This window comes from Parasteatoda tepidariorum, chromosome 5 (assembly GCF_982258835.1).
Source record: "Parasteatoda tepidariorum strain Cologne lab strain chromosome 5, Ptep-v5.0, whole genome shotgun sequence".
Taxonomy (NCBI): domain Eukaryota; kingdom Metazoa; phylum Arthropoda; class Arachnida; order Araneae; family Theridiidae; genus Parasteatoda; species Parasteatoda tepidariorum.
In genome coordinates this window covers 27,859,418-27,882,887 of record NC_141759.1, presented here as the reverse complement: position 1 = coordinate 27,882,887, position 23,470 = coordinate 27,859,418, and the positions used below count along the sequence as shown (strand labels likewise).

The following is a 23,470-nucleotide window of genomic DNA, read 5'->3' as shown; positions in this document are numbered from 1 at the left end:
AACCACCAATTCATTAATTTTGTTTACGAGAGTATAATTGTACTTGATTAGCTTATTTGCAACAAATATTTATCAAAAATTAAAATCCTAATAAATTGTTGAATTTTTTTTTTCTTTAAGCAATCAATTTTTCAAAGAAACATCTAAAACAAATTAATGCAAAAAAAAGTTTTTATTTAAAACTGGGCGTAGCCAGCAAAAAGAACAATTTAAATGTTTGAGTTGAATTGCTTCATTTTAATAGAACTCGAAAAAGTTTTTTTTCGTTTGTTTACTGAGTTGAGAAATATAAATACATATCTTATTAATGGCTTTTTAAGAAGCAATTTGTTGAACAAATAAGAAAAGCTATGGAATCATACAAAAAATATATCCTTAAAAATGTTTAGATATAAAGATAGAATGTCATACAGCCATATTCCTTTTGTAAGAAGCTGATGGTAAATAGCTATAGATTTCATAGGGAAAACAGCTGTTTTCTTCATATGACACTTTACACGTGTCATTATTTTTACTCTAAACCTTGAGTGTTGTTTTTGGCGCTTCTTTTTGGCTACCATCCTAAAAACCTCCCGCAACCTTAAGAAGCTCCATTGTTTTTTCTTCTTTAAAAAAAAAATCATGGTGCATGTTTTTCGAACCATGCTTTGTATGTTCATCGTAAGCTCTTGACCCCGATGTTTGACTGACAGGCCTTGTTTCTGACCCTCAACACTCGCCTTCTCTAAATTTTTCTCACCCGGATACATTTATTCGTTACTTTTCATTGAAACATATATTTCAGTAAAAAATGTCAGTTAATAGTATTTTTTTTAACTCATTTGGGGCTACTGTTGCCAAATCGCAACATTTAAAAGTGATAGATAAGCAACTTAGTGAAAAAAATCTAATGGGACAGTTAAGTTTAATTAAATGAATATCGATTTCATTAGCGCTTAACCCTTTCTGGTGCAGTGTTGCAAGTCTGGCAAAATTTATTCAACAAAAGTTAAGACCACGATTAAAAATATAAAACTAATTCTATTTAAACTTTCATCAAATGCTACTCTTCAAACAGCGAAATATATCGCTTCAATTAGTATGAAGAACCTAATGTCATACTAATGTCTTGTCTGACTAAAATTTTCAATAGAAATTTGCTATTCCAGAAAAGGTTAAAAACATGTGTAAAAAATTTTTATCAAAATTTAAAAATTAAATTACGAACGATATTTTACAATAAATTTAATAGCAAGTCTTTTATTAAGTTCTTCATTTTCTTTTCAACATTTTAATTCAAATTTTTATGTTTTTATCTACTCTATAATTATAAATATTCTTGAAAACTATTACCACCGTCTCATATGCGCTTAGGGATATTTTTTTAATTCTATTATTTTTCTTAATTCGAGTGTTTATTTTTTCTGAAAAATAAATAAATAAACCGAGGAGAAATTATTTTGCAAAAAATTTAAAAGTTGCTAACTATGTTTCAAAGGGGCAAATTTTCGAATTGCAGACATTTCACATACAGGGGCTGCGAAACACTTATAAACAAACTCTACGTCAGCAATTTTTCTTAGCAACAACAGTTTGGACGATTTTTCATGGCAAAACTGTTGACGCAATTAAAAAAATCGTTCTTGAAGCTTTCAGTCTTTTTTACCCAAGCAAAATTTGTGTCAAGCAAAATAAGCATAAAAAGTTAAATGTCAGATTTATTTATAACTTTATTATTTTATAACCGACCAACAACCGACCCAATTTTGAGTTTACGACCAATTTTGAGTTTTAGTTAGTCTACAACTAGCAATGTTCAACGCCGTAACTTTGTAATTTTGAACCCAATCCAGAAGATAAGAGAACTCCAGGATCAAGTATTGGGAGAAATTTTGCTTTCGTGAAGGACTTCTTGATGGAACTAACCCGCATTTGCGTTACATGGAGAGGAAAAACAAGAAAATCTTCCTCGGTTAGGATGACGATAAGGGAACTCTAACCCGAGATCCGTCTACCACTGAGGATATTTTACGTCAGCACTGTGGTCGACTGTGGAATCGTTTCGACTAGCCATCGCTGGGATTCGAACCCGTTTCACCTCATTGGGAGGCGAATGCTCCATCTTCTGAGCCAGCACGGCTCAAGCATTCTTATTAAGATATTGCAATCCTTTAAAATGACTTTTGTATTCCTGGTATGTAAGTTGAAACAAAGTTATTAACTTCCAATGCTCGTTTCGGTCGATCCGAACTTTGCATCGATAAAAATACCGAAACAAACCGTGTCAAACGTACTAAAAAATATTTTGCATATTCCTGGTATGTAAGTTGAAACAAAGTTATTAACTTCCAATGCTCGTTTCGGCCGATCCGAACTTTGCATCGATAAAAATACCGAAACAAACTGTGTCAGACGTACTAAAAAATATTTTGCATATTGCTGGTATGTAAGTTGAAGCAAAGTTATTAACTTCCAATGCTCGTTTCGGCCGATCCGAACTTTGCATCGATAAAAATACCGAAACAAACCGTGTCAAACGTACTAAAAAATATTTTGCATACTCCTGGTATGTAAGTTGAAGCAAAGTTATTAACTTCCAATGCTCGTTTCGGCCGATCCGAACTTTGCATCGATAAAAATACAGAAACAAACTGTGTCAAACGTACTAAAAAATATTTTGCATATTGCTGGTATGTAAGTTGAAACAAAGTTATTAACTTCCAATGCTCGTTTCGGCTGATCAGAATTTTGCATCGATAAAAATACCGAAACAAACCATGTCAAACGTACTAAAAAATATTTTGCATATTGCTGGTATGTAAGTTGAAGCAAAGTTATTAACTTCCAATGCTCGTTTCGGCTGATCAGAATTTTGCATCGATAAAAATACCGAAACAAACCATGTCAAACGTACTAAAAAATATTTTGCATATTGCTGGTATGTAAATTGAAGCAAAGTTATTAACTTCCAATGCTCGTTTCGGCCGATCCGAACTTTGCATCGATAAAAATACCGAAACAAACAGTGTCAAACGTACTAAGCATTATTTTGCATTATTTTTTTTAAAAAAAAGGCACATTTTATTGGTGTTTTATGCAAAAAATGTGTCAATTTCTAAGTGACTCGATGAATAAGCAGTCATTACATTTTTTTTTTGATAACCAAAAAAATTTCTGAGTACGAATACACTTTCACTTGTAATTATGTTTAAGATCGCTAATTAGATGAATGAAAGTATTGTTTTATTATTTGTACGAATAAGAGACAGCGTAATTATGTGACCTTTAAAGTAGCTCTTGAATTCTTTTTTTAAAGATTAGAAGAAGGAAAAAAAATTAGAATATTTGTTTTTCTTTACAAGTTAGTTCCCATAAAAAAATGTAAGGCAATTTCTAATTGCTCGAAATCAAAGTTGGGCTAATATTAAAGTTACTGAATTTTGAAATAATATTTAAAAAAATACTATAATAAAGTTTAAGTATCTTTAACAAGCGTGCGTTTTGTTTCCCTTGCAAGGTGCAAACTTTTAGTTCCGATCATTAATTGCTTACAATTACAGATAAGCACAGATGTCACAGGTGACTAAAAATATTAAAAGTCGTAGAAACTCACTTCATTTTTATTTAATTATTATCTCTTTAATTGTCCAATCGCAACTATCATTATAATTTTCAATTCAAATTATTCATTTTCAAAACTGAAACTTATTTTTCATACATTTGTTATAGAAAACTGAAAAAAATATGCTAAAAGAATGTTAATTTTAATCTCTTTTATTAATTTTTTTTATTTCATTAATCACTCTTTTTTGCATTTTTATTCGCCCGTGACAATCCTGAATATGACAATTTGCTCAACCTTGTTGGGCAATTTTTTCTAGTGATAGCAAAATTCGTTTTTTTATGTCCAATTCTTCCTTTAGTAAATTTGCTTCTAAGTTCATTAAATAAATACGGTTTAAAATGATTTTATATACCACTACATTTGAATAATTTAAACATATCTATGATAGACTTGCTAGCTCTGATTCTGGTTCACATTTCACCTTCGACGCCTCAAATCATAACTATCAAAACAAATAATTTCATCAAACTTTCTGGAAATAACGTTTCCTTATGCTGATACAATTCTAAACAACTTCAAAATCAAACAAACACAACTATTGAGCAAGCTGCTCATACTATTTTTTTATTCCTTTTTAATTATTCAAGCAAAGTGCTTGAAATATTCATAAAACCAACTCCACTGCCTGCTTACCTCAATGCTCAACCAAAACAATGTTAAAATTCCAGATGAATGGGATAGGGGTCGCTTCGTGGCCCAGGTGCCCAATAAAATCAAAACACTGGGACTAGGACTGATTCTGGTTATAATTATTTGCAAAATTTTTACGAAACACCAATATGTAATCTTAAATTAATTGGCTTTACCCTACAGGTAGATGTTGGCAAGTATGTAATCGTTTTCTAGAGTTAAATTTATGTAAAATCTTACATTCGATTTCTTTTTTATTGTCATTTTAAATATTAATTATGCCTTTATGTCAGTCTTCTTTTTTGGCATTACCTCAGACGAAACTGTTAAGAGTTGTGTTTGAGAAATGATGCATCGTTTCATTTCAAATCAATGTCGTTTATCTAGCTATTTAATTACTGCACAATATCAGTGTAAACAAAAACTGGTACGAACAGCATTTCATTCACTTTGTGACCCGATTGATTTAACGTGCACCAGTCACCATTTACTACACTTCTTCAGGCACGATTCGAACTCCCGTTCTTACGAACGCGAGTCCAGCGCCCTACCAACCTGGCTATCTCAGCCTTGAGATAGATTAATGAACAATTATGCATTGAAGTGTTAACGATGCAGTTTAATATCTCAGAAAAAGTTTTCCGTTTTAACCGGTATTTTTTACCACTTAGTAAAATTTCTCCTAATGAAAATCAAACTTAATTTAAGCAATTGAAATTAAATTTTAGAATCAAGTTTTTAGATAGCAAGTCATGAGTATCCAAAGTAGTATTTATTTTTATTACATCCTTCATATAAGATTTTTGAAAATCTCGTTGTTGCGATTTTCAAAACTAAAGTAGCAGCAAAAAAAAAATATCCACTTAATTAAAGCTGAAATATGCTACTTCGTATTTCATAATCTTTTTTCATAATTGTAATATATTCTCAGTTGCATTCAGGTTACCTCTCTGTGAAACCAATTTCTTTTAAGCTGCTTAAGGAAAAATATTCTATTAACATCATAAGTCAGGAATTACACATTTATGCAACTCATTAAAAACCTGGTACATACGACCTGATATATCAACAACAAAAAAACTATGGTTAGTTTTTAAAGAATTCAGATGATTTTTTTTTTCGTTTATTGTTGTTGTTGTTGTAGTTCATTGACGTTGCATTAGAGCTGCACAATGGGCTAGTGGCAACGGTCTGGGAAACATCCCTGAGGAGGATCCGAAGACATGCCATCACAATTTTGATCCTCTGCAGAGGGGATGACACCCCCGCTTTGGTAGTCCGACGATCTGCACGCGAAGTTGAGCACTTTACGGTAGAACAGCTTAACGAGGACCAATACTGCACACCCTCGGTCCCTAAGCAGGCTGATCCAAGTGGTCACCCACCCGCACACTGACCGCAGCCAGTGATGCTTGACTTCGGTGATCTGCTGGGAACTGTGTCTTAACGATCAGCCCACTGCGGGACTTTTCATTTATCTTGTTATTATGTTTCATAATTATTACAAATTACTAAAAAATGGAAAAACATTTTTGATTAATATTTAATAATCAATTTAGTAAAATTTATAAATATTTTTAAAATATATAACTACTGCTGTTTTGAGTTCTCTGATTGTTTTAAAAATGTTTTAGTATTATTCTTTAACATAGCTGTTCTTGACACAAGAATCAAAATGTTTGAAAAAGAACTAGATAAATGAAAAAAAAATAGCTTTCCAAACTTTAAATTGGTGGAAACTTACTTTATTTTTCAAAATAAACAGTACATTTAACCATATGTCAACTACATTTAACTTAAAAATAAGCTGTCCCAATTTTTATAAATGATTATATTCCTGACATCGTTCCAAAGTTTTGTAAGCTGGTTAAGAAGTTTCAAAGCACAAAATGTAATATAAAATAATGAAAACAAAAGTTGTCTTTCGCTTACAGACTGAAAAATAATGTCTCGATTTACGAAAAGACAATTTATTTAACTTTTAAAACGAAACAACGACGAACAGGAGGAGCGATGGTATTTTTTCTCCCAATAAAACATCCTACCATTTTATTTTACCAAGAAGAATTTAGATTGACTTATTCAAGCAGTGTACAAATTGCTTTAAAAACTTAATCCAGAATTTTCAAAGTTTAAGCGATAGTTGTTTCTGTTATAAATGACTTTTCTCACCCATTAATGCTCAGCCACATAAACTCTCTATATCTGAAAGACTTGGATGAAAAAGTGGTAAAACATATTTGTTTTAACCATGTAATAATTCTTTCTGTTATCTACCGGATAATTTTAAAATAAATCCCATGTTTTGAATTCAGATCTAAGTTTAAATAGCCGTAATATATTAAATATATTTTATTTCGTTGAATAGCTGACTCAATTTAGGGTTTGCGACACCAATGTTCAACTCCGTAGCCTTGAAATTTTGAAATAAATCCAGAAGACAAGGGAACTCCTGGATCAAGTATTTAGAGAAATTTGCCTTGGTGGAGGAGTGTTTGATAGAACTAACCCGCATTTGCGTTACATGAAAAGCAGAACGGCGAAAACCTCCCACGGTGAGCCTGACGGTAAAGGGACTCTAACCCATGATCCGTCTACCACTGAGGATGCTATACGACAGCACTGTGGTCGGTGCAAGCCGGTTACGGAATTCGTATCGATCAGCCTTCTCTGGGATTCTAATCCGGTTCAAATCATTGGAAGGCGAGCTCTCTATCAGTCCCCACGGCTCTATTAAATATATTATAGTAGGCAGAACTGTCTAGTTTCTGCCAAATGAATCCTAATAATAAAAGATTACGCCTCGGTGGCTCAGGAGATGGAGAAAACGCCTTTTAATGAGGTGATCAGGCTCGAATACGAATTCTGTTCCCGACTCGCACCGACCACAGTGCTGACGTATAAAATCCTCAGTGTTATTTTCGGATCATGAGTTAAAATCCCCTTCCCGTCGGGCTAACCGTTGGAGTTTTCCTCTCCATTATCCTTAGTTCCATTAAAAAGTTCTCAATGAAGACTAGTCTGTCCCACTGCTTCATCCAGGAGTTCCCTTGTCTTCTGCGTTGAGCTCGAAATTACAAGACTACGAAATTGAATTTGGTCAGCATTGCAACAGTGGTTATAAAATTAAAAAAAACACTGGTGCTATCACGGCTTCCATTTTTAAAAAAAATAATTTCGGTTTTTTCTTTAACCCTTTCGCGCCGACTGTCACAAATACGTGACAGCAAAAAACCGTATCAATCAGGGTAAGAAGATAAAACTGGTAATCAAAGTATTTCTTCAGCAGTTTATTTGTGGGCGGAGTTATAATTTTTTGATTTATTTAATTCACCATTACTTTGTTCAAAATAAAACTATTTAGTTATACTTTGAATTAACATTGATTATATATATGATTAAACTAACAATAATTAAAATAAAAGCAAAGTAAGTCTGTCAAATTAGTAATGACTACATTTAAGTTACCGTTTTTTATTTAATTGCAACTTGATTCTGATTTTGTACGAATGCTTTTCTGAATCACCCGTCCCGAAGGGGTTAATAAGGACTCCAGACACTGCATATATTAAAACTTCAAAATTAACTTATTTATTGCTTTCTGAGTTGCATCATTATTTCCGACGCATTTATTAATTTAAATATTGATTAACAAATTTTTGGCTTGCTCTGTTGCAGAATTGAAACTAACATTTTTAAAAGTATTTAATGATTTAAGATTGCTTTTCTTATCTTATATGAGGAAGTGATGACTTCAATTAATTTTTTAGTCCCTCTTTACTGCAGATTTTTCAGTTTAAAACGTGGTTGGAATCTATTGATAGACCTCTGGTCTGGTTATTTACAGATTCAAATAAAAAATATCATTTTGTATTGAAAATTTGGTTTCAGTTTTCTAAAAACAAAATAACTTTAGAACATTGTACTACTAATTTAATAACATACATGTTTCTGAAATCAAAACAGTAATATTTTGTTTGATTCTAAAAATTTGAGTCAACGATCGGAAAAAAATTGATAAAAAAAATTATAAATATTTTTAAGTGTTCATATTTACGAAAAATTCGTTATCAATTTAAAGGAAATACTACAAATGGGTGTGAAATTTAATTAAAATATAAACAGGATACAAGGCAGGAGAGAGCAAAACCTATAATTAAAACCATATTTATTTTTGTTTGACGAGAATAACATTCAAGACTGTACTTTAGAACATATTTCTCTTTTTTAAAATATTACAGACTGTAAGTAAATGTAACTAAAATCTTTCACACTTAGCATTTACAATAAGATAAGTAGAATATTTCTATCAACCAGAATCTATTCATAAGTCTTGTGATATATATTACGTTCTAAAATCGAGCAATTACTATGCTTTTTTTTACCAAATTGACTGTTAATTAAATAAAATATCCATATAATTTATATGCAAACCTGCTTCCACATTTTTCATAAAGGCACTTTTCTCGTTGATGCAAAATATGAGTCTGGGTGGTAAACGGTTAAAAAGGCATGCTGCTATCAATATCTTTCGGAAAAATTTACTTGATGACGATGAACGCGTTCAAATTAAGAATAACTTTTTTTTTCTAATTTATTAAAATGTGCTACTTATTGGTTGCATTCGATTACATGATTACAGTAATATGTTAGGAAACATAATTAATCACGTTTAATACATTAATAACTTTCCAATAATAGGTTTTACCTACAAAATTTTTATTTCCATACAGAGAAAAAATCATAATGCTTTGGTAAACGTGATTACGGTGCTTCATTAATTTATTATGATTAAAAATAATCTGATCTAATACATTAATTATTTCCCATTATTAGCTTGTGCAAACAAAATTTTACCTCCTCACACAGAAATAAAACACAGTACTTTGATAGACATGATTACAGTACTCCATTAATTCATTATGATTGAAAATAAATTGATCTATAATTTTCAATTATTAGCTTGTACAAACAAAATTTTACCTCCTCACACAGAAATAAAACACAATACTTTGATAGACATGATTACAGTACTCCATTAATTCATTATGATTGAAAATAAATTGATCTATAATTTTCAATTATTAGCTTGTACAAACAAAATTTTACCTCCTCATACAGAAATAAAACACAATACTTTGATAGACATGATTACAGTACTCCATTAATTCATTATGATTGAAAATAAATTGATCTATAATTTTCAATTATTAGCTTGTACAAACAAAATTTTACCTCCTCATACAGAAATAAAACACAATACTTTGATAGACATGATTACAGTACTCCATTAATTCATTATGATTGAAAATAAATTGATCTATAATTTTCAATTATTAGCTTGTACAAACAAAATTTTACCTCCTCACACAGAAATAAAACACAGTACTTTGATAGACATGATTACAGTACTCCATTAATTCATTATGATTGAAAATAAATTGATCTATAATTTTCAATTATTAGCTTGTGCAAACAAAATTTTACCTCCTCACACAGAAATAAAACACAATACTTTGATAGACATGATTACAGTACTCCATTAATTCATTATGATTGAAAATAAATTGATCTATAATTTTCAATTATTAGCTTGTACAAACAAAATTTTACCTCCTCACACAGAAATAAATCACAATGCTTTGATCGATGTGATTACAGTACTCCATTAATTCATCATGATTGAAAACAAATTGATCTAATACATTGATAATTTTCCATTGTTAGAGTGTGCCAACAAAATTTTTATCTCCTCACACAAACAATCATAATGCTTTGGTAAATGTGATTACAGTTCTCTACGATGTCAACATATTTTAAAGAAAAAAAATTGATCTAGTACATTAATAATTTCCCATAATTAGTTTGTGCCCACAAAATATTTACTTTCTCGCAGATTTAAAAAATAAAAATGGAACGCTCTAATAATCATCCTAAAGTTCCAACCTTAGAACTAAAGATAACATTAAGCTAAATGCCAGATTAAGATTCGTTTAGTTTACACTTCCTCGTGCAGAAGAGTTCTAATTTTAAAACAGTTTTGCAAACAAGAATGAATTTTTGTTTGCTTCTCTATCATGAGCACTTAATTTAAATACACTGTCATGATGATGACTCCAAGTTTAGAATACATCTGGTTTTGAAAATGCTTATCATAAGTTAACTTCTCTAAACGACCCCTTAACTTCTTTTTTTTTTAAAAAATGATAACAATCAACAAAAAGGATCGTAGATGAACTTGACATGTTCTGAAAAAGTTGCAGCATCTGCCTGACAGGAAATGTCAGTTGGGGAGTATTCGTGAGTTATTTTGAGAAGCCGGTCCCAAACACATTTCAAAAATAAACTAGAAGCCCCGTCTTTTATTTGACGAGAAATTTTATTGGATGTGTCTGAATCTCAGTCTTCAGCGACGGATTGACATTTTCTGAAAGGTTATAACTTATCTCATGGAAGGAAAAAAATGGAATGGCTTATGGAAAAAAGTAAGGCAATTTATGGCAAGGCTCAGAAATATATCCAATTTCTTTAGAAAAGAGAAGGACAGTTTTGATGTGAAAATTTTAAAGATAAATAAAGAGAAGTTCGTGAGAAAATAAAAGATGAATGTGCTATGTCGAGAATAATTTAATAGAATCTGCGTCTTTTTTTCAATTCTTCTATTTCCTTCATTTTTGTAATAAATTTCCTATAATTTGCAAAATATTTATATTTGTATTCCGATTATTGCAATCCCATAATTTTACATTCCTGTAATTTTGTTTTCCTAGAATATTTGTATTCCTAGAACATTTGTATTTCTATAATTTTATAATAATATTTGCACTTTTAGTAGGACATCTTTTTTAAATATTTAAAATGTTCATTAATTCATTGCTATAACATTTGATTTTGGTTTTATATCTATTTAAAAGAGTCGGAAGGAGTAGTAAATCTCATTTTAAGTTTTTTTTCGTGAACTCCCCGCTCCCTGAAACGATTTCACGTAAACCCTGAGGGTACGGGTACCACCAGTCTGAGGAATGACATTTTTATGACATACAATGTTTACTAACAGTGGCGCAGTAAGTGCCTTTCCAGCCCACATCTTACATATACTCTCGAATTACATATAATCAGGAGATTCTAAAGGAAGTATAACAAACACCGACGAAACTGCAGATAGTTTTTTCCAGAATAAAATTTGCATGCGTGCATTTTTATTTCTAACTAAAAAAACAACAAAATCTTTTCTTCTAATACAATAAAATGTAGATAAGTAATTTTTCAAAGATAGATAACACATGGTTGACGGAAAACGACTTGCATGATGTCTTTCGACAGCCAAATGCAATTGACAAAATATTATGAATTCAAATTTAGCCTACCGTAAATTTACTTTATGTTTCCGTTGTGTAGTTCATTTTGTAATTCTGTAAGTTGTATTTGCAAACTTTTACGCATTTTGAGTAAAATTTTATTTTTGTATTTGAAATAGAACATATTAAGAAAATATGATAACATTAAACGACATAAAATAGTACATAATTAAGAACACATGTGAAAAGTTTCTAATAAAATCGTTCATATTTATATTATGAGGATTTTCTTTCTTTTTCACATTTTGAAAGAATTCGAGAGCCACACTCGTTAATTCTTACAAAAATTCTTCGGTAAATAATGTGTTAGTAGCAAAAAGTAGTAACGAAAATAAAACCTATGTCGATATTTTAATTTTTGTATAACCACCATTAAAAATTGTTTTCCAAAGAAAGCATGAAAATTCCAGCTTGGTAAATCACTTAGCGTAAAAGTGGTATATTAAAATAGGAAATCTAACCTAGCTTTAACCTAAATTTAATACCACTACTAAAAAATTTTAAGGACTGAGGGAATCCTGGATTAATTAAATATCACTAGAGTTTTGTATAATCCATGTAATGCGTATACTTTTTCTCTTAACTATTTTCGCTAACTGCTCCGGCTTTTTACAAAATATTTTTCCAAAATATTTAAGGTGGTAGCAGAATTTATACATATTATTTCAAAATAAATTTGCGTACGTTGATATCAACATACCAACAACTAAAAAATAAATGATTTAGCTTCTTTAACTTAAAATATTACATTTACATTACGGCCAACTCTTTCGGATTTTCCATAAGATTTTATTTTTATATTTAAAGTGGTAGTAAATATATACTATTTTTTTTCTCTTATAAACTTAATTTTTAAATGATTTTGATCACCACTATTCTTGCAAAAATAAAGCACATATATTAATATGCGTTACTATCATGGTTGTCAACTTAAGGTTTCTGAAATCAACGTATTTGTTTGCTTAAAATTGAAGTTTTAATTCCATTTCAATACCACTGGGAAAAATGATAATGGAAAGGATTAAAAGTTGGCAGGTATGCATTTACTTAAATGTTTCTTATGATAAGCGCAAACAATTCATAAAATGTTTTAAAGAATTCCAAGTAAAAGTAATAAAACAAAAGACTTTATTAAATCAATTCTGGAGTTTCCGACTAGGCCTCATCAAATCAATTCTCCTAACCATCGATCAAGTTTAATGATATATACTTTTGTTCTCTAATCAGCTGGGATAGAAATTGTGGATTAGTTTGATTGATTGTTTCTCCACTACAATCGCTTCCAAACAAAAACCATTTTGTAGTTATTTGTCATAGGTCATTTGTAGACAGAAAATTCCAAAGCTGATCGATCAAACGAAATATTTATTAATCCTTCCATTAAAGAAGAACAAAGCTATTATGGTTTTGTAAAAGGGAAAATAAACCTACTAATAAATATAGTTAGATGGATTTTATGATAACAAACAGACGGTATGCTGGTTACACCTAATTTCTCCACAATGCTTTAGCTGAGGAAAATAAAAAAAAAACGCAGTTTAAATGTCTTTAACTCGAAACGAAGCTTTAATTTTAAATTTTATAATTTATCTTAAGCAAAAGAACCGTCTGGACTAAAAACTGACAATTATGTTAAGCTAACAGCCATAACGTGGGGAAATGCTTTTAACTCTGATTTGCCCCACTCGGCACAGTGGTTTTTCTTTTTCTGTTTTACATCTTTTTTCTCTCTCGATTACTGTGGTTTTTTAAGTTTTCTCGCCTTTAATTTTCCATTTTGTAGGTAACTTTTCATTTTCTGTTTCAAATCACTTTTGTTTCTTATTATTCACATCTTGCTAGTCTTGAAAATGAGCGCCTGTTTTTGAGCGCTTAAAACATGTTGACTGTTACTTCATTATTCTACGTAATTATTAATTATCCTTATTATGCAAGTTTTACTATTTAAATCGCTATCCATTTATTACAACTTTTGCAGAAAGCAGAGCAGTTAGCATCCCTGATATCATAATTCTTCTTTTTTTTATAAATCGTAAAATTGAATAAAAAATTATAAATTGAACATGAAATTCTAAATGAAATAGAAAATCATAACCTGTAATGCTACTTCAAGTAAACAAAGAAAACTTTACGAAGATTTTGTTTAAGATAATTAATAAGTTAATAAGCCATTAATTTGACAATCATGTTTTGAAATGTAGCAGAGGGATTTTCAACCTTTTGCACTTAGTGGAATTCTTTGAATTAATCATTTTCTTAAAAGAACCTCTTCATCAAAGAGCGGAAGGGGGGGAAGGATGTCAAAGCTCTATCCTACTCAAATTACCAAAATCATTATTCCATCTTTATTTTATCACAACGCAAACATCTTAATAAAATAACGAATTATAAGGTTGCTAATATTTTTTTTTTCTAAAATATTTTCTATGAATAACAAACGCGACAATAATTTAAATTGTTGAACACATAGCTGAACTATGTGCAAGTTTCTTCAGAGATGCACTCTCTTGTCATACGTGCAACTACTTTAAAACTACTTTGATTTTGAGTTCATCAAAGACAACATAAAATATAGTCCGGCAACCGCCTTTTTCCTATCCGATGGAGTTTTGTCTTGTAAATTTTGTAAATAGTTGTAAATACTTTTATATATTTTTGCGCATTTATTATCATGAATTTTTCCTATTTCTCTGAGGCTATGTGGCTACTGTGCACCTGAGAAGCTCGGGGGTAATACCTCCAGGGGAGGCGAGGCAGTCTGCCACAAAAACCTCTTCTCTCTCTTAAATTTGTTTGTTTAATCTCGCTACTTCATTTTAATTTTCTCTCAGTAAATGTTACTGAACCCCAACTTTCACCATTCAGTTGCACTTCGGCGATTTATTATTTATTCCCACTCAGATGAATTAGTTAGAGCCCCTCACGGGGCTGATGCTAAGATAATCACCACATATGAGTATGATTATGAGAATTTAAATTGTAAAAAATTAATTACGAGAAATTTGGCTGTGATTGTGTTTTACTGTTAAGAATGTTTACGTCTGGAACAATTGTTGAAATCAACAACCTAATTCATCTTAAATTATCACTTGCGGAACTCCTGTCAAAGTTCCAGGGAATCCTATGGTATTCTGGAACCCAGATTTAACCTCTTCGGGACGGGCGAGTTATAAATGTATTCGTACGTAACCAGAATAAGGATAGTAAAAAATAAAAAGCGGTAGCTTAAGTTTGGGCAGAGCAAATTTGGCAGACTTATTTTTGCTTTCACTTTAAATCTAACACATCCAATACTAGTGTATTAAAAGTGTAACTATATAATTTTCAATTCGAACTGAGTAGTAGCGAATTAATTAAAGTAAGCCATTATTAAATTATTACCATTATTAAAAAATAGTTTGACTACCAGTTTTATCTTTTTTACCCTGATTATCGACACCCTGAGAATGCATATATGACTCGCCCATCTCGAAGAGGTTAAGGCATTTTTCAACAAAGTTTATTCTTGGTAATATAAGACAAAGAAAAAATAGTGCCTTCTAGACCTTAATCTTAGAATTTATCGCAGCAACCCGTTTGTGGTTGGTATTTTGAAATTTTTACGGAAGAAATAATCCAGGTTCACAGTGTACAATTTTTTATCATCTATTATTAATCACAGTTTATAAATAAAAGTGATAGCTTTTTATTTGACTTAATTCTTTGAATACCATATTTTAGAATCAAAATGTCATCAGTTTGTAATACCAGGGGTTAAAATCTCATGGATTTGTTTGGAGAAAACGCTTCATTTTATTAATAATCAAAACATATAGGTCTAGAACTGTTCTTTACTCGAAAGGAAGTCTTGGTGATATTTAAAAAAAACTATTATATTACCCCCCCCCCACAAATAAACTGCTATGAAAATAGTTTGTCTACCAGTTTTATCTTTTTTGCCCTGATTATCGACACCCTGAGAATGCATGTATGCCTCACACGTCTCGAAGAGGTCAATTAGAGCTCTATTGCATGTTTATCCTGCATTTACGTCTATAGTTAACCCTTTCGCGCCGACTGTCACAAATACGTGACAGCAATAAACCGTATCAATCAGGGTAAGAAGATAAAACTGGTAATCAAAGTATTTCTTTAGCAGTTTATTTGTGGGCGGAGTTATAATTTTTTGATTTATTTAATTCACCATTACTTTGTTCAAAATAAAACTATTTAGTTATACTTTGAATTAACATTGATTATATATGTGATTAAACTAGCAATAATTAAAATAAAAAGCAAAGTAAGTCTGTCAAATTAGTAACGACTACATTTAAGTTACCGTTTTTTATTTAATTGCAACTTGATTCTGAATTTGTACGAATGCTTTTCTGAATCACCCGTCCCCAAAGGGTTAAAAAAAGAGGTGTTTAAAATAATTTAGAAGTTAAAGATTTATTTAGAAAAATAAAAGTTTTGTTAGCACTTTAATAATAAAGACAAAATCTTAGGGAAAATTGGCAGCAATGCTCTAACAAAGTACAAAAATATTTCTAATTGATTCATTCTGATTGAATAATTGATTTTTCACTTCTCATTTTATTGCAATGTTAGAAAATCTTCTTTGAAAAGAACAAAGTGGGCGTTAACTTCTTTTTATCACTTGGCTATGAATGTTTTTTACTGCTAACAGTATAGTATGCAGTATACTAAAATAACTTTTCAATACAGCGTAAACTATACTTTTTCAGTACACTGTATACTGTAGTATACAATTTAAATATACTCTCTATTTTTAGATTCCGCTGTAAATAAAGTATATCACCATTCTCAATTTCTGAACTAGATATAATTACTTTAACTATTAACATGCGCTGATAGTTAGACTATACAATATACTTTAGTAACTTTTTCAGTATGCTGTATACTACAGTATACAGTATTCGCAGCTTTCTGCAAAAATTTGAATATGCTATTGATTTTTAATAAATAAAACATGCCACCATTCTCAATTTCAGAACTAAATATAATTACTTTAACTGTTAACATGCTTTGGTTGTTAAAATATTTCGTTTCATCTGAAAATAGCGAGAGAAAAAATTGAGTTTTCTACTACCATTTTAATGTTAATTGGACACTGCGCCCTTTTTTAAGAATTATAACTGCTTCCAAACAAAATTCTTTTAAGTTTAATGCAGGAAATAGATCCATAAATTCAATCCCAAACTTCAAACTTAATTCAGTATTTGCATATCAACTTTATTTGTAACCTTAATTGAATGCTCGAAACATGCGAATTATCCTCGGGCATCTTAATTAAACTTGCTGATTTAATTCAATTGCATTTGTTTGTAGCATCATTTAGAATGATGTTCGACACGTAGCGCCCAACTATCAAGAGACCTAGAATTAAACTTTAGAAAGCCACTAAGTAAGGGACCAAATGACTGAATACTTTCGTTTTCTATATAAGGTAATGTGCTTTGTTTCTTAATGAACCGGTTCTGTCAGAAGATCGGTGCCGCCGAAACTCAACTTTTGTTTAATTCCTTGTAGGCGTTCGTCCTACGCCTTGTCACAGTTTGACCTCTCCTAAACACTCATCGATTCTTGTAAATCAATGCTCTCGGATTAAATTGGATCCTTGGCTTTTCTGTAATTGAATGGCAATTTAATTGTAATGGCTCCAATATTCTTGATACTGTTTACAGATAAACAGCGTAAATTTAAGGTATATTATTCCTTTTCGTTTAAACTTAAAAAATACCTACAAAATTTCTATAATCAACCAATCCAGGTTAAAAAAATTCTAGTTTCAGCTATTGAAGTACAAAATAAATCGAAGCATTTTTTGAATAGTTCGGTAAAATAGTTTTTAATTAGTTTTATGGATAGTTCGAATGTGGCTGTTCTTTCCTGGCTTGACTTGTTTTTTTAAAAAGTTTTACTGATAAAAGGAGGTGTTCAGAGTTTGTAAAACTATTTGAGAAAAGAAAGGGAGCCTGAAATCTTATTGTGGTGTTAAATCAAATCGTATTTCCATTCAAGTGGAACCAGGGCTGTATTACGCATTAGGCCATGGCATGGGGCCCTTAATGATTAGCGGCCCCCTTAAAAAAAAATTTTGGAAATAAATTTTAAAAAATTAAGAAAAACAATGATTTTTCTTTTAAAAAATCAATTTCAAATATATATTAATAAAATACGATGATTTTTTTAGTAAAGTAAATAAAGTAAAATTTTATTACTTTACTAAATAAAGTAATAAATAAAATTTAAGTAAAATTTAATTTTTTAAATAAAGTAAAGTAAAATTTAATTCATTTAATTTAATAAAGTAAAATTTAATTCATTATTATTTTTTTTAATTTTAAATATGCTTTCTTAAATGAAAAGATATATAAATACTTTTATATTTGAATAAATAAAAAATGTTCGAGAAAAAAAATTTAATCTAAGGGGCCCGCGTAAGCTTAATCCGGCCCTGAGTGGAACCATAGTACCCCGAATTCAAATTTAAAAAGAACAATAATATGATTCCTCTCAACACCACATTATGGCTCAACATTCCGTAAAACTTCTCACGGTATACAAAAAGAGTATTCTGCTTTTGGAGATTGCAAGCTAAATTTGAATGATATAATGGTTCAATAGTCTCTAAACTTTCTCGTAGTGTATAGAGAGAGTATTATGCTTTTTGAACTTGTAAGTTAAATTTGAATTATATTATTGTGCAACACTCACTAAACTTTCTCACAATGTACAGAGAGTACTATGCTTTCAGCCTGGAGGATTGTGGGAATCGCCACAAAATGTAAAAGGATATTCTTCTCGGGGAAAATACTTACTTTGAAATTTATTTAGTAACACAACTTTGAGACAAAACACAGAGAACTAAACTACATATTACAGAAAACAAAAATTAACATTTACTTATCACGTGACTTTGTGCTGCCATCTATATTTCATTTTGAAAACTACTTCAAGCAGAAACACAGCCATTGTAAGTTAAATTTGAATCATATTTTGGTTCAATGCTCTCTTAAGTATCTCGCAGTGCACAGAGAGAGTACTATGCTTTTTAAGATCGTAAGTTAAATTTGAATGACATTATGGTTCAATACTTCCTAAACTTTCTGACCGTGCGTTAAGAGAGGTGTATTTATTTATTTTAGTTATTGCGAGTTAAATGAAGTAACTTTTTGAATGAAAGAAAAACTAATAAGCTTTTTATCTTTTACAGAATTCTTCATAAATTTTGAACCTTAAAAATGCCTTTTGAACGTCGTCTCCCACTTCTGCGATCAGATTTCAGTGTAATTGATCGAGAATTCAGTTCCATCAGAGAAAAATTCGATCAAGAGATGAGAGTAATGGAGGACGAAATGAACCGATTTAGGTCACAATTAATGGATCGAGAAACACCTCGCCTTCAAAGTCACTCAGCTTCTACTGGTACAGATGGTGCAACCACACACAAATCAGAAGTTCGAACCTGGCTTGATGGGTTGAGCTCCCCTTTAATCCAAGACTGCGATGATGGAAAGAAACTACGATTGAGATTCGACGTAAGCCAATACCAACCAGAAGAAATTGTCGTAAAGACAGTCGACAATAAATTGCAGGTAAATATTTGAGAACGATTTTTAACAATAATTAAGTCATTTTTCCCTCCGAATACTTTAAAATGCTATTTAAAAGAATGTAAATATAGTGCGGCTTTGAGGAGAACTCCTCCAGACTGAAAGTCTGGGGCTGTCTGCTGCTATGGTAACAAGCGAGAGCACATTTCTAATGGGGGTGAAAAAGAGAAAAGAAGGTGTCGATTGGTTTACTCACGTCGACCTATGCTAAGATTAAGACAAAACTATTCACCCCTATTCGAAGCGACCTTCCCTCTTAGCCACGACGCGAGACGGGTGTCTAGAGGAGTTCTCCTGAAAGCCGCACTATAATAAATCATTTAATATTTAATTTACCAACTTAATTTTATCCTCCCATGCAAGCATGGTGTCAAGGCAAAAGTTATAGCCTGGCTTTGAATTAAATGGTTATTTACCATTATAGAGACATTATTTTAATCAATCATCATCATCAATAGCTCGACAGCCCAGGGTGGGCGTTGGCCTTCTCAACAAGTTTTTTCCAGGCTAATCTTCTTTCTTTTCTTTTTTTTTTTTTGCTAGTGTTTTCCAATTTTTAGTTTTTAGGACCGAAAGGTGTTTCTCTAGGTCATCTATCCATCTCAAATTTGGCCTACCTCTTTTTCGTGTGCCAACAGGTCTGGTATTGAAAACTCTTTTTGTGGTACGATCTTCGTCCATCCTGATAACGTGGCTTGCCCATTTTATTCTTTGTCGTTTAATAAAGTTAATAATGCCAGGTTCATTATATGAGCGATAAAGCTCTAGATTTGATATTTTAATCAATGCCCTATTCTTATGTAAATGTCTCAATTCTTACAAATGAATATCCATAGTTAAATAATTTTTGCTACCATTTTTTAAAAGAAAAACTATTATAATATTATGAATTAAAAACTATTAATGAAGTGGAAAACGTCAATATTTCACTGTCTAATATATAATAAATATAATATATAACTATAATCTAAATATATAACTGCATAATACTGTCAAATAACGCCCTAAGGCGCAAACGCCGAAGAAGTGATGCGTCCAAATCAAAGCATGCAAAAAAGTGCTACATTGCGTAATCAGTGCCTGATTTATCATAAGGCCTGGGTTCCCTAAATGTTACAACTGTTTTCTTTTGGTGCTTTTTCCACAAGAAATGTCTATAAGAATTATCAGTTAAGAAATATGAGCTCAAATTTACCAATATAATCATGTAATAAATAAGTAAATTTCGTTAAAGGTTACGACCAGACCTTGTAATTAACGCATATTTATAAACGATAACTAATAATCCCAAAATTAGGAGTAATTATTAAATATTAAAAAAATAAAAATTTACGTTTCTAAGTGGTGTCTTTTGATGTCTATTCAGTAAGGACATCAGAATGCCAAAGGGTAACTATACGCAAGTTATAATAAACAAAGCCCCTTTAGAATAGCAAGGTATAAGAACTCGCATTGGGAAACTCAAATTAACTTTTTTGGAGAAATAAAAATTTCAGCGATCATAAAAAAATTGCAAAATTCATATAAAAACTATTAACTTTCACACTCCTTTTTTTAAAGAATTAACCCATTTGATATTACCACTATTATAAATAATTCAGGAGATATCCTATTCAGTACCATAATAACTCGATGAGAAAGAATTCAAGAAATTAATAAAATATAAATAATTAGAAAAATAATTATTGAAATAATGATAACAGTTAAAAAATAATAATTAAAATAATAATAGTTAAAAAATAATAATTAAAAAAATAACAAAAATTAATTTTTTTTAGCTGTAGCGATAAGTATGCACTAGCATTGATAAAGTTTTGTCTACCATATCTCTAAATTTTAATCCATAGCAGCCGAATTATTATTTATTTATCACCCATTAGCAAAATAGGTGTTCTTTTGGGGGTGTTTATTTGGAAATCATCACACTTTTCAACTGTGTTCAAGAGTTTAAGTAAACAGTGCGCATGCGTTGCTATGGTAACCGCTGCTGTCTGATAATTTTTTTGGAATTCTTTTTTTTTTTTTTTTTTTTTTTGCTTTTAATTTTGTTATGCATTATGTTGGTGAGTTTATTTTTGAGATATGGGACCAGAGAGATCCCTAATGCTTCTTGAGTTATGAATAAAAGAGAATTTTATCATTTGAAGGATATTTTGTCCCAGTGTTTCGATTTCATTGAAGCAATTTTTTTTTTTTTTTTTTTAATTTTAAGTGAAAGACCAACCTATGTTAGCAATTTTAATTTTGCGGCTAACACTCAGCACATTATGTAGTAAGACTTTTAAATATTCTCTTGCGTTTTCGAATTATTTATAGTGATGATCAAAATATTTTTAAATCACGTTTTTAAGGTTGAAAAATAAATTTTAGAGCATATATTTTATTAGAACAACTAAAAATCTTTCGCCAAAACGCTGAAGTTGACACCTCTGAGTTAAATATGGAAGTTAAAACTGTTCACGAATTGCTTATTACCACGGATGCTAACTGCTTCGCTTTGCACAAAATGGATATTCTATGGAATGCAGAGAGTTAACAACTTAACAAAACTTGTGGAATTTTGCAAACACTTTAAAAGCTTCACCACGACCTAACTCGATTAAAGTGGCATTTTATATTTTCGTTTGATTTATTTATCAATTGTGGTAAGGAAAGTTAGCATAAATTTATTAAATCAAAAATCATACATTGAAACATACATTTTGTTACCATTAGATAGTTGTCATCTCTGCTTAATCACCCATCACGTGTTAAGCAGACGTATCACGTGTTGGGGCCACTAAGTAGCCCCAACACGTGACGGGGGCTTTTAAACAGTTAGCAAATTAAAATAAAATTCTGCGAGATGATAGCTTTTAATTTTCTATCACTTTGTAAAATCGTTTGGCATCCTGTGAAAGCGATGTAAAAAAAAAAAATTTTTTTTCCTTAAATGTATCAATATGTGAAGCTTGTATATAAAAACTGAAAACAAATTCTTTATTTCCTTTAGCGTGAAAAAGTCATTTAGTACGAATGTTTCACTCACGATTGCAATCTGAAAAATCGCATGAAATATCGTGAGTAATAAAATCCTCCGCATGGAAATCTAAACCTCATATCTCACCTTTTGAAATAATAGCCGTAACTTATTTACGAGTTTTCTATTTTTATTACTTTATTTCTCAATCCAGATTCTTATGATGTTGGAAAATATTTTGAACAAGTTCAATTTCAGAGTTTTTCAATCAAACTCTCCTCAAAGTATTCGTCATATAGATTTCATATTTCTTTTACTTGATAATAAATTATTACAAATGTTTACATTGAACTTGAATCATCCTGTAATATTTAACTATATAATGCTTACCGATTTTTTAATCGCATTCCTAGGAAGAACACAAACTTGTTTAAGTTAAATCTTTAACGAATTATTACTTTTTAGTTATATTAAAATAATAGTTTTGAGATTGAGATGAATAAAAGAAAATGAACTTACTTGGCTTATTAGACAAAATTAATTTAAATTTTATCCCCATATTTTAGGGAGGTACGATGAGTACGTTTACCACAGCAAATCGGGGGTGAAAACGTTTTATATGATTCTTCTTATACTGGCGTATGCAAGCTTGTGTGCTTATTATAACAAAGTACGGCTCATAAGCCCATTTATGTTAACACGGGGGTCATCGGAGACCGGCGAAGCCAAGATTATTAGAAATTAATAATTCGAGTAAATTTTTTTTTATTTATCTTATTATCGTTACTAAAATGGTTTGAAGAAATAAGTACAATGTGGAACACACAAAAATAGTTTTATTCATATGCACAGAGATGCCAACTTGCTCCGGACAGCGAATAAATATTTTCAATTGGTAGTTTATTAATTGTGATTCTTGGTTTAATAAATTCAATTTAGTAGATTTTTATTCACCACTATTTCTAAACAATTCGTAGGCTTATATAATTCACCACTGTATAATCTGATATATCATGCGAAACCATTTAAAAAACTCGCAAAATCTGTCAAATTTGCAAATTTAGTTTGTAGTTATTTACCGTTGTGGCCAGACGGGCAAGCCATGTAAAATTAGCGCGGCATTCAACTAGTTAAAGAACTGATTGCACATATTAGAGAAGGACATCATCCAGAGTTTAGCTGCCAACTCCACGCTATACAGCATTTGTCAGAACGATGTTGACCTCGTAAAAAGTTGGAAACTCGTTCATTTTATTTGGCAAATACAACCAATTACAAAAAAAAAATTTATATCTTAACT

At 30.6% G+C, this 23,470-nt stretch overlaps 1 protein-coding gene across 1 annotated transcript in view; it reads left to right on the top strand.

The window, feature by feature from the left end:
- The window catches only part of LOC107450530 (alpha-crystallin A chain), a 32,840-nt gene that overhangs the window by 7,344 nt on the left and 2,026 nt on the right, over positions 1-23,470 (top strand). Inside the window, exon 2 of the mRNA XM_016066346.3 lies at positions 18,812-19,193. Coding sequence (XP_015921832.1) covers positions 18,840-19,193 — 354 coding nt within the window. The 5' untranslated portion in view covers positions 18,812-18,839. The remainder of the gene's footprint in view (positions 1-18,811; positions 19,194-23,470) is intronic.